At 39.6% G+C, this 20,960-nt stretch overlaps 1 protein-coding gene and 1 long non-coding RNA gene across 5 annotated transcripts in view; one reads left to right on the top strand and one right to left on the bottom strand.

Moving 5' to 3' along the window:
- Window positions 1-3,202: 3,202 nt before the first annotated feature.
- LOC129700329 (uncharacterized) lies at window positions 3,203-19,065 on the top strand. 3 transcript variants are annotated; one of them, XR_008724043.1, is made up of 5 exons: window positions 3,203-4,309; window positions 12,300-12,383; window positions 15,137-15,192; window positions 15,767-15,903; window positions 18,954-19,065. It is a non-coding gene; the product is annotated as an uncharacterized LOC129700329 (long non-coding RNA). The 3 variants fall into 3 exon arrangements; XR_008724042.1 differs by lacking the exon at window positions 3,203-4,309 and adding an exon at window positions 4,626-4,690; XR_008724041.1 differs by lacking the exon at window positions 3,203-4,309 and having other exon boundaries at window positions 10,429-12,383.
- LOC129700328 (rho GTPase-activating protein 11A-like) overlaps window positions 14,244-20,960 on the bottom strand; it is a 40,305-nt gene continuing 33,588 nt past the window's right edge. For both annotated transcript variants that reach the window (XM_055640723.1, XM_055640722.1), the window contains exons 12-13: window positions 18,895-19,042; window positions 14,244-16,693 (exon numbers count right to left, since the gene is read on the bottom strand). In XM_055640723.1, the coding sequence (XP_055496698.1) occupies window positions 15,048-16,693; window positions 18,895-19,042 (1,794 nt within the window). In that variant the 3' untranslated portion in view covers window positions 14,244-15,047. The remainder of the gene's footprint in view (window positions 16,694-18,894; window positions 19,043-20,960) is intronic.

Below are 20,960 nucleotides of genomic sequence, written 5' to 3'. Positions count from 1 at the left end.
TTTGGTATATATAAAAAAAACAACCTACTGTAATGCTCATCTGTTTTCACTTCAGTGTGTATGAAGAATAGCATTGTTTTTTCTCTTCTCAAATAGCTGAATAAAGGTTCTATTAAATAAGATTTGTAATCTAAGAAAACATTACAGGAAATAGCCTGGGACATTTTATTGCATTTGTTTTGCATTAAAGGGAACATGTCGATGAAATTTACCACAGTGAGTTGTGCAGAACAGAATAGGGTTCTTTAACCCACCACATCCGTGCCAATAATTTTGCTAATTTAAACTCATCTTTTTAGCCGATATTAACTCCATATACCTTGCCTATTTAAGTGTCTGTCTAGATGCTTCTTAAACTTAAAATAGTTTGTCACCTCTTCTGACAGTGCCTTCCAGTTATCAAGTATTCACTAGTATCCTTTAAATTTCCTATCGCTCACCTTAAAAAGGTGCCCACTTGTTTTTGATACCCCTACCATGGGAAAAAGATTTTAACTATCGGCAAGCTTTTCAGCCATTTTTTTGCTATCTTAAATCATCCAAACCAGAAGACATCTTGGTGAATCCCCTCTGCACTTTCTCCAGTACAATCACATTCTTCCTATGGGGTGACGACTAGATCTGCACACACCAGTCCAAGAGCATCCTAACCATTTTTTTGTACAGTTGCAACATAATATGTCATCTCTTATGTTCGATGCCCCGATCTATGTTGTCATCCATAACATATGCATTCTTTACCGTACAATCCACCATGCTTCTACTTTCATCGACATCCCTTGGTGTTCTAACATTTATCGTCTTTGTCCTACTCCTAATTAATTTTACAAAATATATTTCACAATAACACATTTTGGCCAGCTAATGCCCATGCACAAATTTGGCATGTTCCATATTCTATCAGTTCAAATTAAATGCTGCAGACTGTAACGTACAACATAGAGCAGTACCACATAGGAACACCACTCTTCTGCACACTATGCCTGTGCATAAAGGGCCTGTCCCACTGCGGCGACCTAATTGGTGAGTTTAGAAGAGTTTGTCCTCAACTCACACTCACAGCATGGTCGACACGAGGTCCTAGAAGGTCTTTGTAACTCTCCTTCATGCTCGAGAGTAGTCCCCGCGTACTCGAGGCCTCAGTTAGGTCGCGGCGTATTTTTCAGACTGCTGAAAAATGCCCGCGAGTAAATAAAGGTCGCCATGAAATAAAACAATATTTATTTAGTCGAAGTAAGTCGTAGTAGGTTAGCGTGTTATTCGTAGGTAATCGAAGGCAATGGAAGATAATCATAGATTCAAAGGAGGTCGAAGGAGATCGAAGGCGGTTGTCTTCACTCTCCACTATTCAGTGTCGGATGGTGACCGATTCCGAACTCCAGCAACAGCAGCTTCGTCTACCCCGAATCGTGGGGCTTCAATCGGCCCGTTCGCGGGGGCTTCAACATCAGGAGCCTCGATCGCCTCGATGCAGCAATTTGACCACTCTATGATCTTTGCTCCACCAGGATGTCTCCCTCCTCCAATCACTGCGCCTTATCCACAGTCCCACCCCCCCTACTTCCGCCTCTGACCGACACCTCCCTCCTCCAATTATCACGCTGAATCATCATGGTCCCCCCCCCCCCCCCCCCGCCCGCCGGCCAACCTTTCTCTCACCCCATCGGCGCCGTCGATCATCAGTCCCCCCCCCACCTCTAAAAAAAACTCCCCCCCCTCCCCCCCCCCGAGATTTCCGCTCCTGATTCTTGCTATTGAGGGAGTGCAGCGTAGGTTCACAAGGTTAATTCCCCGGATGGCAGGACTGTCATAGGCTGAGAGAATGGAGCGGCTGGGCTTGTATACTCAGGAATTTAGAAGGATGACCGGGGATCTTATTGAAACATATAAGATTATTAAGGGTTTGGACACGCCAGAGGCAGGAAACATGTTCCCGATGTTGGGGGAGTCTAGAACCAGGGGCCACAGTTTAAGAATAAGGGGTAAGCCATTTAGAATGGAGATGAGAAAACACTTTTCACACGGAGAGTTGTGAGTCCGTGGAATTCTCTGCCTCAGAGTGCGGTGGAGACGGTTCTCTGGATACATTCAAGAGAGAACTAGATAGGGCTCTTGAAGATAGCGGAGTCAGGGGATATGGGAGAAGGCAGGAGCGGGGTACTGATTGGGATGATCAGCCATGTCATTGAATGGTGGTGCTGGCTCGAAGGGCCGAATGGCCTACTCCTGCACCTATTGTCTATTGTCAATAATTGTATTCAAAGCAAAATGGGACAATTTTCTCATCCAAACTTTTAATGTAGTTTTGCTTGCTATTTTTTCACATAATTTTGGAACTGAGTTTTTTTTGTACTTTTTGCACTTTTGGCTCTGCATATTCTTTCCCCAAAAGGATTTTATTTTTTCATGACAGAGTTTGTCTCAAACTTGGCTGTTTCCTCCCCTCTTTAATTTGTATCAGATTTTTTTCTTTGAATGTAATGAATAGTTTGAGACGAAATGCAAATGACTGTCTAAAGATAATACATTCAATCTCAAATTTAGGAGCAGAAACAATATCCATTAAACTCAAGGACTCATTTCCTAAGGTCAATGCCTGTTTTACAATTTGTGTAATACAGACTAATTGCAATACCGGTAATCTACTGTACATCATCAGCAGAGAATCCTTATGTGACACTCCTGGTTTAAATAGTAAATAGTGTCTTGTGCCCATAAATGCAAGAGGCTTCACTTGAATATCAGAGCAGCCAGTGTCATTACAGAGGAGAACCAAAAAGACTGAAATTTGTAAATGTTAGACCTTTTGTAGAGTGGGGTATTCCATGCCAAAATAATTGCTATTTTAAAATGTTCTGCAGCATATGTGAGAATTATTCAGATAATAATTTTTAAACATCTAAATATTGGTTTGAATAGTGATATTTGATAATAGCTTCTAAATTAGTCTGCTTTCTGCTAAAATGTATTTGCAGGGAGCTCGAAGTACAGGTATTAATGTTACAATTTAAAAATATATGAAAAATATGTATAAAATTAGAAATCCGTTCCAATAATCTTCCATTTTAATGGAGAGTGTGAAAATGTATTGTATATTCAGAATGTTTTGAAAATCTACTATTATTTTAGTAATCATAGATCAGATCATTTCATCTTTACAGTGAGTAACTCACTTTTAATCTTTCAAAATAATATGATCCTACTGTTCCCTCTAAATTCCATTCTTAATGCAAAATTACACGTGTAGTTGGCTAATAGGCATACTGTTGACAAGTTATTGATCCACTGCGTTTTAATCTCACAATTGCTGCCCCCTACCGTAAATCACGGTCATGTACAAGCAGCAATTCGATTTTCTGGCAAAATTAACATAACAGATTTCTTAGATTCATTTCCACACTGGTTTAAAAAAAGGTACTGATATTCCATGAAACATGGTTTTTGATTATAGTGATCCAATACTGACAGAAAGAGAATGCTAAACATTGTTGTCCATTTGTACTACTGGTGTGGTTGGTTTACGTGCACTGTGTTTAACATGAGGCTTTCAAACATCTCCACTTATTTGTACCGAAGACAAGTTATATTAAAGTGTAGAGCAAGACGATGTTTGAAGTCATTTCGCATCAAAATTGCAGTTCTTCACCGAATTATATGTTTGCCAAAAACCTGTACAATTTGACGTGCATTGGGTTTCCTCTTTTTTATGAATTGACTTCTTTAATGGATTGACTTCTTTAAAGTAAACAAGTCTTAAGCAATACATCTAAAGTTGTCCAGAGTTGCTGTGGGTTGATTTTAACTTGATTAAAATTGGCGTCTCAGTGGAAAACGAACAGTTCCCAACAAGTTTTCACGAGGTTACTTTCGTTGCCAATTTTAAGCACTTAACCAATTGCAAAACGTGTGCTTTGGTAATGCGAATCTACAAGTATATAAAAACAGCTTAAACTGAGAAGTAATTTGTCAAATAAAACCTATGTAATAAAAAGCAATACAAATGTTTGCACCCACAAATGTCATTACCCTGTACCAGCATATCAATACTGAATGTTGCCAACACACATTAACGTAATGTAGTAAAAACAGAAAAAATAATGAGACACTTAACAGACAGAGGGGGGAGAGGGGATTAACATAGCAGATGATGATCTTTTATCAAAGCAGCGCAGACGCCAGATGTTGTCACTTAATCTACCGCTCCCCACTGGACACATCATTGAATCCAACGTTATCATGAACCCGTAAATTGATGATGGGACCCACGGCCCGGGGTACCTCGGCTTCTGGTTCACAAGCTCCATTAAAGGTTAGTTTAACTAAACTTGTAAAACGTAAATTTGTTTAATTAAGTAACAGTTTAATGCGAAGGAATCACAATGATATCTATGATTGTATGTAATCAACTTCATTATTAAACCTCTCTGCTTATGGGGAACATTTCAAGCGGAGAGAGGTTTTTGACTGAGGCCGCCGGGGTGTGCTGGTTAGCGGCCTCGGTGTCCACAGGCTGCAACCTGGCCGTCGTTGGCGGTCCTGCCGCTCCCCTCCACCCCCCCCCTCCACCTCGCAGCGCGACGGCCGACTGGAGTCTCCGGACGTCCCGCCCCACACACACACACACACACACACACACACACACAGCAGCCGCTTGGGTTGAGCCCGATCTGAACCCGGTGTTAAACCAAATGTAAGTTTCACAATAGTACTTCGATTCTCAACTCGATATATGTTGCATCTCAGAGACATCAGTTTTATTTCTAAATTTTTAGAACATCTCATTCATTGTACTGATTATTCACTTAAAAGGAAAATAAAATAACTATTATTTTATAGGATTTATTTGGTTTTGCTCCAAGAGACGACAACATCTCTCTCTCTCTCTCTCTCTGGGCCTTGTGTGTGTGTGTGTGTTGTTGGGAGTGGGAACAAGGCAGGGAGAGAGGAGCAGATCTAAAGGCACGGTTCGGCTACTCTTCACTATTCGGGCAACACTGTAATCGTGCATGATGTGAGAGAGAGGCAGCACCCTGGTTGGCATTAGGGGCAATGTTGAGTGAGTACGTGGGGCATCGGGGTGACTGGCATAATTGTCAAGTCTGGGCACCTGCTACATTTGTTTTTATTTTGTTTCATTTCTTCCTCCTTTATATGTATCCTTTTTTAAGCTACTTCCATGACCTAACAGTGGTGCGTGCGTGTGTTGAGTGGCGGGAGTGAAAATTATGCAAATTACCTGATTATTATTCAACAATTACATTAGCAAATTAATCAAATGGGTGCTTCTCATTTGTTCTGATCGACCTCAAAGCCATTCAAATGTCCCTGTTGTATTACCTATTGTATTAGAAAGGTATATGAAAGAACTGCAGATGCTGGTTTAAATCGAAGGTAGGCTGGAGTAATCTCTGGAGAGAAGGATTGGGTGACATTTTGGGTCCAGACCCTTCTTCAGACATTGGAAAGGTACATGGATAGGAAATGTTTAAAGGGATAGGGCCCATCATGGTCAGGTGGGACTAGTGTAGATGGGTTCCTTGTTTAGCATAGGCCCATGTGAATAAGGGTCTGATTCCATGCTGTGTGGCTCTGTCTCTGCATCTCTGTTCTGGTGCAGGGAATTCCAGTTTGCCCAGCATCGCTTCTCTTCATAATTAAACTCAGTAAATTATGATATAATTGGGATTACGGAGATATGGCTCCAGGTTGACCAAGGCTGGGAGTAATATGCAGGGTATTCAATATTCAGGAAGGAAGAGGAGGTGGGGTGGCTTGCTGGTTAAATAAGAGATTAATGCGATTGTATGGAGAGACATTAGCTTGGAGACTGTAGAATCCGTATGGGTAGAACTGCGAAATAGCCAAGGGCAGAAAACACATGTTGGAGTTGTGTACAGACCACTAAATAGCGGTAGTGAGGTTGGGGATAGCATCAAACAGGAAATTAGAGATGCGTGTGGCAAAGATACAGCAGTTATCATGGGTGACTTTAATCTACATATAGATTGGGTTAACCAAATTGGTAACAGCGCTGAGGAGGATTTCCTGGATTGTATACAGTATGGTTTTCTAAGCCAATATGTAGAGGAACAAACTAGAGGGCAAGCCATCCTAGGCTGGGTATCATGTAATGTAGAAGGATTAGTTAATGATCTTGTGCAAAGCCCCTCGGGCACCAGTGATCATAATATGGTGGAATTATGCATTAAAATGGAGAGTGTCATTGGAGAGTTAATACAGAAACGAGGGTCCTAAACTTAAAGAAAGGTAACTATGATGGTATGAGATGGGGAAATGGCTAGGATAGACTGGCTAAAGATACTTAGAGGGTTGATGGTGGATATGCAATGGCAAAGATTTAAAGATCACAAGAATGAGTTACAACAATTGTTCATCCCTGTCTGGCGTTAAATTAAACGAGGAAGGCAGCTCAACCGAGGCTAACGAGGGAAATTAGGGGTAGTGTTATATCCAAGGAAGAGGCATATACATTGGCCAAAAGAAGCAGACTGGGAGAAATTTAGAATTCAACAGAGGAGGACAAAAGGTTTAATTAAGAGGGGGAAAATGGAGCATGAAAGAAAGCTTGCGGGGAATATAAAAACTGACTGTAAAATCTTCTTTAGATATGTGAAGAGGAAATGATGAGTGAAGACAAATGTAGGCCCCTTACAGTCAGAAACTGGTGAATGTATAATGGAAAACAAGGAAATGGCAGACCAGTTATACAAGTACTTTGATTCTGTGTTCATTAAGGAAGACACAAACAATCTCACAGAAATGCTAGGGGAAGGATCTAGCATGACGGAGGAACTGAAGGAAATTCACATTAGTCATGAAACGGTTTTGGGTAAACTGTTGGGACTGAAGGCAGATAAATCCCCAGGGCCTGATGGTCTGCATCCCAGAGCACTCAAGGAGATGGCCCTAGAAATTGTGGCTGCATTGGTGATCATTTGCCAGTGTTCTATAGACTCTGGATCGGTCCTATGGACTGGAGGGTAGCTAATGTAACCCCACTGTTTAACAAAGAAGGGAGAGGGAAATCATGGAATTATAGATCAGTTAGCCTGACATTGGTAGTGGGGGAAGATGCTTGAGACAATTATTAAAGATGTAATAGCAGCGCATTTGGAAAGCAGTGACAGGATTGGTCAAAGTCAGCATGGATTTATGAAGGGGATATCATGCTTGACTAACCTTCTGGAATTTTTTGAGGATGTAACAAGTAGAATAGCTAATGGAGAGACAGTGGATGTGGTGCATCTGGACTTTCAAAAAGCCTTTGACAAGGTCCCACTCTAGAGATTAGTGTGCAAAATGAGAGTACATGGTATTGGAGGTAGGGTATTGACATGGATAGAGAACTGGTTGGCAGACAGGAAGCAAAGAGGAGGAATTAACATGTCCTTTTCAGAATGGCAGGCAGTGACTGGTGGGGTTCTGCAAGGCTCAGTGCTGGAACCCCAGTTATTTACAAATATTAAGTCAAGTATGTTTTATTGTGATATAGAAACATAGAAAATAGGTGCAGGAGGAGGCCATATGGCCTTCGAGCCAGCACCGCCATTCCTGCTGCATTGTGATCATGGCTGATCATTATTGCTATTGAGGAAGTGCCCCCTGTTATCAATAACCCATGCCTGCCTTCAGGCTTTATGCAGGAAAAAATCCCCCAGAGGTCACAGTTTAAGAATAAGGGGTAGGCCAATTAGAACTGCCCTTGACTCTCTTTCAAGAGAGAGTTAGATACAACTCTGAGGGCTAACGGAATCAAGGGATATGGGGAGAAAGCAGAAATGGGGTACTGATTTTGGATAATCAGCCATGATCATTTGAATGGCGGTGCTGGCTTGAAGGGCCGAATGGCCTACCCCACACCTATTATCTATTTTTCTATTAGAAAAATCTTTATGTGAATCCTGTTTAAAACTCTTGACAAATTATGGTATCTAAAACTGGAAACAATGTATTCTCATAATGACGGCCTTTTTGCCACTGCCCTCTGTGGCAGGGAATTCCATAAATTTACAACTCTCTGGGTGAAAAGGCAATTTGTAGTTCAGTTATTTTATTGGAGTTTGTGAAGTTTTGCAATGGGGAATCACCTGTTGGAACCTCTCTAAACATGTTTTCTTATTGTGAAATAACTTAAATCACACAATGGGAAGCAAGCTATTTCGTTGCCTTCCTCAGAACTTTAAGATGCAGAAGTCACAGATATTTTTATTTTAACTTTCAACAAATTCTATGCATAATTCTTAAGATTCTACCTAATTGGTCTATATTGTGCTTAAACCCATTTATTTTCACTATCACAGATTTGTAAAAGGTGAGCTAAAGTACTTTGACATTTTCATGTTTTATTCCTCTTTCTTGAAACGTTGGACCTAGCCTTTTATTAGCAACTCCCTTCTGGTTCCTGTGCTATAACCTCTGAAGAGTCCATTGTTGCATGCTCTTCCTCATCTGCCTATTGACTCCAGATAATTGACTCCAGATTAGATAAGTTGGGTCAAAGGACATTTCTGTGCTGTATGACTCAATGCGTCTATGACTCTGAACGCTGAAGGATTATAGATTTAATGCTACAAGTGGACTGAAAACTAATGGTGAATAATGAAGGAAGATTTTTGGTTACAACCAATACAATAAAACTATAATAGTCTCTTATTAGAAACCATGATGATTTGACTAACTCATCAGCTGAGCTTCTTTTCCACTCACCCAGTCTCCAGTTCCTGTACTCCCTCCAGTAAACCAGGGCTCCCACTTCCCTCACTTGCTTTCAACTTGCCTGGTTCTCTGGAAAATGTATTACAACATGAAAAAATAATTTAGAACATTGAGGTCTAGTTTAGTTTCGAGATACAACATGGAAGCAGGCCCTTCAGCCCATCGAGTCCACGCCGTCCATCAATCACACTAGTTCTATGTTATCCCCTACACGCTAGGGGCAATTTAGAAAGGTCAATTAATCAACATAGCCACACGTCTTTGGGACATGGTAGGATACCAGAGGACCACATAGTCATCGGGAAAATATGCAAACTCTTCACAGACAGCAGCCAAGGTCAGGATCGAACAAGGGTCTCTGGTGCTGTGAGGCAGCAGTTCCACCAGTTGCACCGCTGAGGTATTGATATAACATCCAATTGTCTGGGTCTACTAGACCAGCACCACCAAAGTCTTGAGCGGGTCAGACTATTGGAATTCTACTGTCAGAAGTCTCCTGCTCAACTGTGCTGGAACTGTGTACCCACATTGGCCTCCTCAGTTACATCGGAGCTCTCTGCACCAGAGTTTTCGTTTACTGTAGTCAGTGTGCCACATAATATTTGTATAGGTTTTCAAGAGAGAGTTAGATTTAGGTCTTAGGGCTAAAGGAATTGAGGGATATGGGGAAAATGCAGGAACAGGGTTCTGATTTTAGATGATCAGCCATGATCATATTGAATGGCGGTGCTGGTTCGAAGGGCCGAATGGCCTACTCCTGCACCTATTTTGCTATGATTCTATGTTCATCCATTAAGACACAAATTCCTTTCAGGAGAATGTAGAAACAAGGTACTGCAGGTGCTGGTTTACATAAAAGACACATAGTCCCGGCCCAAACCATCACCTATTGAACTTCTCCAGAACTTCTCCTGCTGTGTTACTCCAGGATCTTTTTTCCCTTACGGAGTTGAAATTATATCGTATCACCTCCCTCTAGTGGTCAGATAACAACAGGAAAATAAGGCAGATTTGCAGATCCATTCACATTTTAAAATTTTCATGATTGTGGTGGATGCATATTCAAAGTGATTAGTCATTACAATTGATAATTATTTATCTCAAACAATAATGTGGTGATTGTCCAGAGTTACTTGTAATAGACTTGGACACTTGGCAAATTCAGCACCAAATCATCGACTCCACACCAGCAGGCCTCAAATGGGTTGATGTAAAGGGCAGTTTATACTACAAAACGTGGACTAAAAAAAGATGTAGGGAGGTGAAATTCTGACCAAAGGTGCATTTAAGCCCCTCACATATATAAATATAGTTATATTAATGATGGGAGGATATGTCAAAAACAAATTTGGATTTGGTGCAACCAGAGGTTAGTGCCACTATGTGCTTCAAACACCCGGTGGTTTCCTATTGTGACAATGCTGGGACGTGTCTATTTTGGGAGTCTAGTGTTGGAACCAATTGATTGTAATTAATGTCTCGGTGCTCGCGATATAAACCCGGTAGAAGATGCTGAACAAAAACAAAAAATGCTGGAGGAACTCAACAGGTCAGATTGCATCTTGGGGGGAAATGGACAGAGTACATTTGGGTCAGGACCTTCCTTCAGACTGCTTAGTTGTCTGTCCATTTCTTCAGAGTTCCTCTCTTTATGATTTCCTCAAGATTCCAGCATCTACAGTTTCTTGTATCTCCAGAAGATGTTGAAGTTAGTTTACTCCTCCCAATGGATTACATTGGAAGCACTACATAGTGGACCAATTTTGTGTTGGCAATTCATGTTTTGAGGTTGTTGCTCTTGGTAGTCCAGGTCTCAGAAGCATAGAAGATAGAGATCATTATACTGGGTTTGATCATCAGGCACAAGTGCTATGCTTCAAATCAAAAACAAAATGTCCAAAGCCCTTGGTTCCACAAGAGTATGTAATTATCAATGCCAAAAATCTGTTTCTAGGAGATATGATATTAATGCAGATCGCAAAACGATTGTCGTTAGTGTAGAGCATTGAATTTAGATATTTTACTGGTTCAAATGCTAGGCAACACAACGCAGTTGTATGTGTTACACTGCCTGGTGAGTTTGATATACAAAATTCTGATTTAATATAATTTCATAATAATCTGATCTCGGCCTTCGTTACTTTGCAACCATGTTTCTGTAAAGGCATTTGGATAATACCAAATTCATATTAATTTGTGCCATCAGCTTGTTTCAAATGGTTCATGTGTTCAGAAGTTTTTAATTGAATCATTTTCCTTAGTCTGACGCTATTTGCATACTCTACATGTCATTCCTTTTCACTATTGCCACCTTTCCTTTCGCCTTTCTAAACACCCCCTCACCTGAACCATTTTATTGGGCGCAAATAATCTTAGAACAGTTATGAATAGCAGTTGTATCATTAACCAAAGTTTAAATAGAATAAGGCCGAGTTCAAAATAATGGTTCAACAGCACCGTAAGGGCAATTTTAGAGTGGATGATAAATGGTGGCCTTGTCAGTGACAACTAAATATCCCTAAAAATGAGTCATAGGTTTCTCTGAGCTACTTCTAATGGCCTGCACAAGGAGAGTTAAAAGTGCATAAGATATGAATGGAAAAATATGCATTTTCTTTTAGCATCAAAGATCAGGTACAAGCATTTGAATTATTTTTTTTAATTGTATTGTAATTAATTTATTAGCCAAGTATGTAAAAACATACAAGGAATTTGATTTGTCATAGTCATACCAAAAAAGCAACACAACACACAACTACATAAAAATTAAAATAAACATCCACCACAGTGCACTGATGGAAGACAATAATGTATTATCATCTTCCCTCCTTTACTCCTGCAGTCGGGGCAGTTGAACCACCCGTAGTCGAGATCGAAGCTCCTGTGGCTTTGAGCTCCCGAAGTCGGTCCATAACCAAGAGATTGTGAGTTCCACGATGTTAAGTCCGCAGGCTCCCGTGGTTGGAGCTCCCAAAGTCGATCCCCAGCAAGAGGCCTACAGCTCCTCGATGCTAGACCGAATTCGGAAGTCGCATCTGTTGAGGAAATAAAAGTTTCCCCCACTCCCCACATAATACAAAACTAAATACACTAAAACATATTTAACAGACTAAAAAGAAAAGAACGAGAGACTGTTGGCGAGGCTGCCATCGTACGGCGTCACCTGGTGGTCTTCTGGGGTTATATGTGGTTTGTCATCGTTCAGTTTAGGCTTTATAAGTGTATGAACAGGTTGGATTGGAAGGTTTGGCCTTGTGTGAAGATGGGATTCATTTTAATTGGCATCATGGTCAGCGCAGACATCATGGGCCGAAGAACCAGTTTCTGTGGTGTAATGATCTATGGCCAGTAAAATGAAAGTGTTTATCACTAGCAAGTGGTGTATGCTGACTTCCTACTGCATCCATGTCAACAAGGCATCAATAGCTTTTTGGACCAGACAACTTTGAATAGCCTTCAGTTACAGTAACAAATTCTTAACTAGAATTCTTAACAGCTTGGAATTAACAGAAACTGTTTTGACCATAAAAGTTTACCCCAAAGATCATTTATTTTCTCAACAGATGTTATCTTATCCACTTCTAATTGTGGAGTAAATACTTGTACCCATCTTGCATATGATACATGGAAACCCGATGAAAATAAAGGTATGAGACTTTTTGGAAAAAATATACAAGGTCATCTTTCAGTATTTTGTTTTTAAGTATATTAGACTTTAGAAGGACACTGAATATATTTTTTCACCTTCCATCACAGTGAGGAATGTAGAGGAGTCACTGTGGTGGATGTTTATGTTAAAATGTATTTTGTGTGTTATGTTGCTTTTTTATTAGTATGATTGTATGACAAATCAAATTCCTTGTATGTTGCAAAACATACTTGGCTAATAAAGTATGATTATGATCTTCATTAAACCTGGACAGCATAACTGGCAATACTTTTTTTTTAAAAATGAACCAAATTGCAAACATGTTTTATCCACTCAGAATAAAACATGCTTGAATAACCCTTCGTTTTTCGAGCAATGATCCCTAAATTTCCCCACTTTCCCACCACTCCCTCCCTGCCAATAATGTTTCCAGAAGATATACTTGCAGCATCTCTGGAGAAGGAATGGGTGACGTTTTGGAGACCCTTGAGTCTGAAGAAGTGTCTTGACCCGAAACATCACCCATTCCTTCTCTCCAGAGATGCTGAGTTGCTCCAGCTTTTTGTGTCTATCTTCAGTTTAAACCAACATCTGCAGCTCCTACTTGCACAATAATGTTTCCAGTAATGAAATACGTAATGAAGAAATGTTGAAATCATAGCATCAATTGCAAATGTGTTTTGTGCAACACAGGCTAATAATTAAATCATAAATATACCAGAATCTAGCTTCTAGCCTGAATTAAATGAATATAAAATTTTCCAATATTCAGGCAGCTACATTTTATATTAATGAAAAGGCATCATGAAGTATTTTTGAAATGTAGTTGTTTAATGCAAAACAAATTCCAGTGAATATTCTCAAAATGCAGCTGCCGTTCTGTGATTGAATGATAATGATCAGGATGCACGGGAAAACACCTTTGCTCTTTAAAGTGGCACCATAGGACCATTAATAGCTAAAGAAGCGGATGAAATCTCAGTTCAATACTTCATTCGTACTTTACTGAGTATTGTTAGCAATGCACATCACAAATAATTTAATGATAATGCATACATTTCTTCCTTAAACTACCCCCCCCCCCTTCTGATGACTATCTGGTGCAGATTATTGGTATTACAATATTGTTTCCTCTTTTTGAATACCAACACAGGCTCACATATTTCTCTTAAGTGTTGGCATTGCCCTCCACAATAGTTAAATGAATTGCACTTCTGATTCAGTGCTTTTCTCAAATAAGGGTGGCACAGCAGTAGAATTGCTGCATAGGTTCTCCCCATGATCTGCTTGGGTTTGTTCCAGTATCTCCGGTTTCCTCCCACACTACAAAGATGTACAGGTTTGTAGGTTAATTGGCTTGGTATAATTGTAAATTGCCCTTAGTGTGTGTAGGATAGTAAGTGTGCGGGGATCACTGGTCGGCGTGGACTCAGTGGTCGACGGGCCAGTTTCCACGTTGTAACTCTAAACTAAGCTATAGTTCCACATACCCAATGTTCAAACAGCCTGATTCCAATAATTGCAATACACATTGTAATTTAAAACAAACATACATATAAAAAAAGAAATCCAATTGATTGCCTGTGTCATTTCAGACAACTAGTTTACCTTCTCTTAATTTGATTATATGGATTCTCAATATAATCTTGACTCTGAATATTATTTGAATTAGCTGATTTCCAACACAAAATTTAGATGTATAATTCTAATATTAATATCGCTGTCAATCTTTATTATTCACAGAGGACGTTATTAAGATTGTGCTCCTTTTGTAGATTCAGTGTTATCTGGAGACAAATATAAATGCCATTGGTAGCTGTAATTTTACACACCTGAGGTAACACAACAGCACAGCAAATAGGAGAACACTTTTTATTATTTCAAATTCTGCTACATTCATTTCAAATGCTGCAAACATTTATCATCCAAACTTATTTTTGTCTGATATGAATAGTCTCTTACTGATTGTATTTATTCTCCTCAATCAACTGACAATCACACCCGAATTATTAGTTACAAAGTTGAACGATTCTTATGTGTTTTTCATTTTAACACAGTACTTTGTTTATAGAGTACTTAAACAATTCTGTTCAAAGCTACAGTACAATTGTATTAAAACTACAGTATGATAACTAAAAGTGCTTAACCGGATTTCTGGATAAGATTTTAATACAAAATAAATAGTTTTAAATAGAATCAAGATGGCAAGACAGAAAGCCCAGCTGGACAGCCAGCTATATACATTAGTATAATGTTGGACACCACTGAACAGCCAAATTTTTACAATGATTTTCTTAAAATGTCTACATTATTTTTGGTTAAACATTAATAAAATCATAGTAATTTACTCAGCATGCCTTTTCATTTATACTATCAACATAAAAATCCAACAGCTCTTTGCTGACCCATAGCAGAGTAGTCCGGTTTAGACACACGGCATCATCTTAAACATTGGAACAGCTGTAAAAGGATATTATCCAATTACAAAAACTGTTCAGAATTATATTCAGAAAATCATTACACAATTTAAATTTAATAAATTCCAGCATTCAAAAATAATTACAACTTAAAAGTCAACAATAAAATTAACTTAAACAACATGTGCAATTGGAAGCATCAAACAGCAGCAATGCAATGAGAAAAAGAACATTTTCCCATAGATTTAGAGGTCTATGGCTTTAATTGTAAGTTTTGTTGTTGATATCGGGCACTTTGGTGAACCTTTGTATTTATTTTTTTCTTTTCCCAAAGCTTTATGCAGCACAACATTAGAAAATGATTTTTCTGGAGTTGCATCAGATCCTTCGGTAAGTACATTGTGCTTTGGCAGCTCACAATCAACTAGATGAATTCTTGAAATTTTCCTATTAGTCCAATCCTCAAAAACAGACTGGTTGCCTCTTTGATCAGAGTTCTTGTGCTGGCTGCCCAAATTATTTTCTTTAAAAGCTCCAGAGTGTTTTGAATGTATTGGTAATCTGGCTTTGCAAAACCTTTCAGTAGATAAATGACGTGCATCATTTCTTTGTTTACTTTGCTTTAAAGTTAAATTTTGTTTTACTGTGAATGTATCTGTATCAAATGACAAACCACTTTCATAATTTAATGGTTTAACTTTTGGAGAACCAACTGCAATTTTATATGATCTGGTCCTGCTGGGTACTAATTTGTCACTGCCAGATGATAAGGCATTCATCCTTCTAATGGACTGATGGACTGGAGTACGTCTGAACTTTAAAGGTGATAGAACAGCTTTATGTTTTGGAGTTTGATCATTCAAAGAAAGACTATTAAATCGATTAATATGTTCAACCACTTTGAAGTGATGACCACATTCAGTCTCTGGCATAGCTTCTGCTGAAATCTTTCTTTCCAAAATAGGCATCCGTGAAGGGAATTCTGAAACTGGAGTTGTATCTGCAGAAGTCGAGATGTCCTTCCTTTTACTTAATTCATTGGTTGAGAATACAGACCGGTGCACATCAAAATGATGCTGATCATCATCTACGTCTGAAGAAGTTGGCACAGTTAATATCTCTACAGGAATACTATTTTCATTCTGCTCTTTCTGTTTATGGTTGGACTTGAGAAATGACAGTACTGGTATTGAAAGTACCGTAACACACTTTGTGTCCAAATTAGGAGCTTCAGCTAAAGATAGAACAGGCAAGCTTTTGTTTTGTAGAACAGCAACCCCATTTTTCTCCTGCTGATCCAAACTACTTGAGCAATTTAGATTATTGTACATACAAGGTGTTATGCTCATGTCGGTTGGACAGGGATTTATTGCAACATTTTCAGGTATTATATTTGCAGCTGGTTGGGATGGCAATTTGGAGGATGACCATTTTTGATTGGAGATAACTTCTAATGGTCGATCATCCTTCTGAGGGGTGGATGTACTGGAAGTCTGCTGAGTAAGCAAATTACTTCTACATAAATTATTCTTGGCGGAAGATCTTTGGCTACCACTCAATGCACAGAGGCCATTTCCTGAATCAGAAAATGCCTTTTTAATTTTCAGCACAGTTTCTCCAGTCTGGTTTAATGAATCACTGCTCTTTTTCTGAGTTATATTCTGATTCTGTAAATCCCCTGGTACAGTGGGTGGTTTTCCAATGACTAGTGCAGGCTCTGATTGACTGCTTCTGGAATTGAGATAACTCTCTAAGGTGCTTTCCATTTCCACATGGTTACACGTTACTTGGGACACTGCAGGACTAGCACCATTCCAGGACATTCGATGTGCATCTTTATTGCTTATTGGAGTAAGAAGGTTTTCTTCAGATTTGCTTCTGTGCTTCCAACCTGAAAAGGAATATAATAAATCGAAAACCTAATTTCCAATCATTGCAAGGTGATGCAGGGAACTAACAATTATTTATTTTACATTTGGTAGTTACAGCCTTGTAGTAGACAGCAAAGAGATGAAACAATAAATACAAGAGCAGAAGGACCATGTTTGCTAAGATGAAATTAAAACTTGTATTTATGAGGGGAGGATATCATTTTTCCTACCTCTCTAGATGGCATAAGCAAATTTATTTTCTCCCAAACCCCAGCACATATTATTGCAGCAGGATTGCTGCCAGCTCCAAATCAAAAATGTTGAAGTTAATCCTTTGTCACCTGCATTGCCATCCAATAAAATCAGATAATTTGTTCACCTCAATATGCACATAATTCAAGACGATTCACCATCTATTGTTATTTTCTTCTTCTGGAGCAGCACCTTAGGGTGGAGAATGACTTGCTTTCACTATGGTGCTCTGAGTGCAGAGGTTAATGATAAGGCCGATTTGGTAACCACATTTATTCTACATTTGGTTAGGTGTCTGATGGGGTGACTGGGTGGGTATAGCACAACTCCAATAATCTGGCAGATTCAAGGCATTGATGGTGGTAGATTGGTTGATTTTCTGGTCCACTGGATGTTATTTATATTCATACCCCACTCTTAATTATTTTGTGCTGCACGGTACACCAGAGCTGCCAAGTTTTGTCAGAGCATTTCTGTATTCTAGTACCTGAAAATCAGTATTTTTACGCAGTGCCATTTTGCTGATTTTTAATTTTTTTTTAATGTGCAGTCATACCCATGTAAGAGTACAAGAATGCATAACTTTGCTACCAATTGACATGTCTTCTATGCACCTTACTTGACAGTGCATTAATTGCCATATCTTTGTATACTGCTGTTTGAACGGCTGCTTCCTCCTCTTAGCACCAGATGATGATGTCAAAGCCATTTTGGAAGTCTCCCGCTCCCTTTCTCCCTCCATCTCACCTTCTGTCCCTCTCTTATTCCCTTCCTCCCTCTCCCTCCCCTCTCCCTCTCCATCTCTCCCCCTTGAGCCCACCCACCCTGTAAAATCAAGGCCATTCCCAATGTAACTGCAATCCTACTGGTAACCTTTCACCACTAGGCTTATCCAGAATTCCACCACTGCCTGAAAAATAATCAAAGGCTCAACTACCAGAGAAAGAGAATTCCAAAGACCCATTGTTATACGAGAATTTTCCTGAACAGTCTGTGACCCATAACGCTATGTTTAAAGCCCATAGCGCTCCAGCTGGCAACGCTATTTTTAGAACCCCTAGTGCTGTACCCGACAGCTCTTCGTTTAAATTCCCACACGTTAAACTGACAGCGTTCTGTTTAAAACTGGAGCGGGGCAGGCAACCTGGAGAGAAGGAATGGGTGACGTTCCGGTCGAGACCCTTCTTCAGACTGAACCGAACTCCGTATTTAAAAACACAAAACCGTACATCCGTATTCTAATCGCATGTCTGTACAAAATACGGAAAATCCGCACTACTTGGCAGCTCTGGTATATATTTTCCAGTGAACAAAGCAAATAGAAAAGGAGCATGGGACCTATTAAGTTGAAAGGCAGCACAGGAAATGGAGGGAGTGTGGCAACTATTATTTGGTGTGCCAGATGTAGAACCATCAGGATTGTGGCCTGGTTTTATTATGGGGGAAAAAAAGTGTGTGTGTGTGAGAAAGGACCAGGGTAGATAGGAAGAGAGAGAAAGGTAGACACAAAATACTAGTTACATTTTTTACACAGAGAGTGGTGAATCTGTGGAATTCTCTGCCACAGAAGGTAGTTGAGGCCAGTTCATTGGCTATATTTAAGAGGGAGTTAGATGTGGCCCTTGTGGCTAAAGAGATCAGGGGGTATGGAGAGAAGGCAGAGATGGGATACTGAGTTGGATGATCAGCCATGATCATATCAAATGGCGGTGCAGGCTCGAAGGGCCGTATGGCCTACTCCTGCACCTATTTTCTATGTTTCTATGTAACTCAGCGAGTGAGGCAGCATCTCTGGAGAGAAGGAATGGACGATGATTTGGGTTGTGACCCTGAGTTACTCCAGTATTTTGTGTCTACCATTGATTTAAACCAGCATCTGCAGTTCTTTCTTACACGGAGAGAAAGGGACAGACAGGGTCTGCGTTATCTAAAATTGGAGAATTCAATGCACAACTTTATTAATATTTACCCTTTAAATCTTTGTGCCTTCGATCCTGATTAATTGGCAAATCTTCCACTGAGAACCAGTTGTGGCTGTAACCGTCACTCTGATTTGCTAGTCGCCAGCCAATGTTTTCTGAACCCTTTGGTGCTGGGATTGCAGAAGAGATGGTATTCTGCACAGAAGAAAAACATATTGTAAGTAAAACTTAATTTTTAATTATCTTAGGTATCAAAATGTGTTAGTTGGATTTTTGTAAAGTCAGACGATCTTACTGTGCAGACAATAAAGACAAGGTTAAAACATATTTACAATTTCATGAAATAAACAATATAAATAAACTACAAAGTGCAAAACTGAAGCAAAAGTCCCAGTCACCTGTGGTCACTCTGTCCTCCCCTCCCCATATCACACAATAGGTACAAACGTTTGAAAACACATACCTCCAGGTTCAGGGCCAATTTCTTCCCAATGGTTATCAGGCAACTGAACCTCCCAACCACCAGATAGCAGTCCTGACATACCATCTACCTCATTGTAAACCTTCAAACTATCTTCAATTGTACTTTATCTTGCACTGAACATTATTCATTTTATCCTGTATCAGTACACTGTGGATGGCTTATTGCTGACTGGACAGTGCAATAAAAAAGCTTTTCACTGTACCTTGGTACACATGGCTATAATAAACTAAAGTAATTGCTCATTAGCAATGAGTTTAAGTCAGAAGCTTAATACATCAAGAATATTTGTAGCAAGAGGAACACAAATTTGCATGATGAGTAGTCCCAACATTGGAAGAGGGGTAATTAGCAAGTGAAATAAAATCAAGCAGTAATTACAATCGAACAAAATGAACCAATTGATTAATTTTGGGCATGTCTAGAAAAATGAGGAGTGCTTTTGGAAATCTGACAATCTTATTTCTATTTTTCACTGATTATTTAAAACATCATTAATAACAGGATCTAATGAGGCTACATTTTTAACTCGCAACAATGGTAATCTAAGCTATTACTAGACTTGTGCATCATCTAATATTATGCTGGTTATGGCATCTACTGTATTTTTTACTACAAAAAAACAGTTTAAGAGGAATCCAAATAACACTTCCTTCTCAAGAAATGCAATTAACCTGAAGATAGACACAAAAAGCTAGATTAACTGCGGATCAGACAGCATCTCTGGAGAAAAGGCATAGGTGATGTTTCGGGTCAAGACCCTTCTACAGACTGTCTGGGCAAAGGGAGATCTCTCGATGGTGATACAGGGCAAAATAGAACAAATGAATGAAAGATATGAAAGAATGTGGCCAAGCTTTTCCCTTTGAGAATAGGGAAGATTCAAACAAGAGGACATGACTTTAGAATTAAGGGACAGAAGTTTAGGGGTAATATGAGGGGGAACATCTTTACTCAGAGAGTGGTAGCGGTGTGGAATGAGCTTCCAGTGGAAGTGGTGGAGGCAGGTTCATTGGTATCATTTAAAAATAAATTGGATAGGCATATGGATGAGAAGGGAATGGAGGGTTATGGTATGAGTGCAGGCAGGTGGGACTAAGGGGAAAAAAAATTTGTTCGGCACGGACTTGTAGGGCCGAGATGGCCTGTTTCCGTGCTGTAATTGTTATATGGTTATATGTAAAAAAGTAGCGATGATAAAATAAACAGGCCAATGTCAGCTGTGGACTGGGTGAAAATGAGCTACAATGAGACTCAACAAGACGACTTTGAAACCAGTTCAATGACTTGAGTGGGGGAGGGATGGAGAGAGAGGGGATGCAAGGGTCACAAAGTTAAATAAATCAATATTCATACCGCTAGGTTGTAAGCTGCCCAAGCAAAATGTAAGGTGCTGTTCCTCCAATTTGCGTTTGGCCTCATTCTGACAATGGAGAAAGCCCAAGACAGAAAGATCAGTATGGGAAGTGGAATAAAGTGTTTGGCAATCCAGGAGATCAGATAGACCAAGGAAGACTGAGTAAAGATGTTAAGCAAAACAATCGTCCAGTCTACGTTTGGTCTGGCCGGGGTGAGGGTGGGGGGGGAAAGAGACAGTCTATTTGGAAGGCAGAAAGAGGAGGAGATGGGTTC

This window comes from Leucoraja erinacea, chromosome 9 (assembly GCF_028641065.1).
Source record: "Leucoraja erinacea ecotype New England chromosome 9, Leri_hhj_1, whole genome shotgun sequence".
NCBI classification, from domain to species: domain Eukaryota; kingdom Metazoa; phylum Chordata; class Chondrichthyes; order Rajiformes; family Rajidae; genus Leucoraja; species Leucoraja erinaceus.
This window is presented reverse-complemented; position numbering and strand designations above follow the sequence as displayed.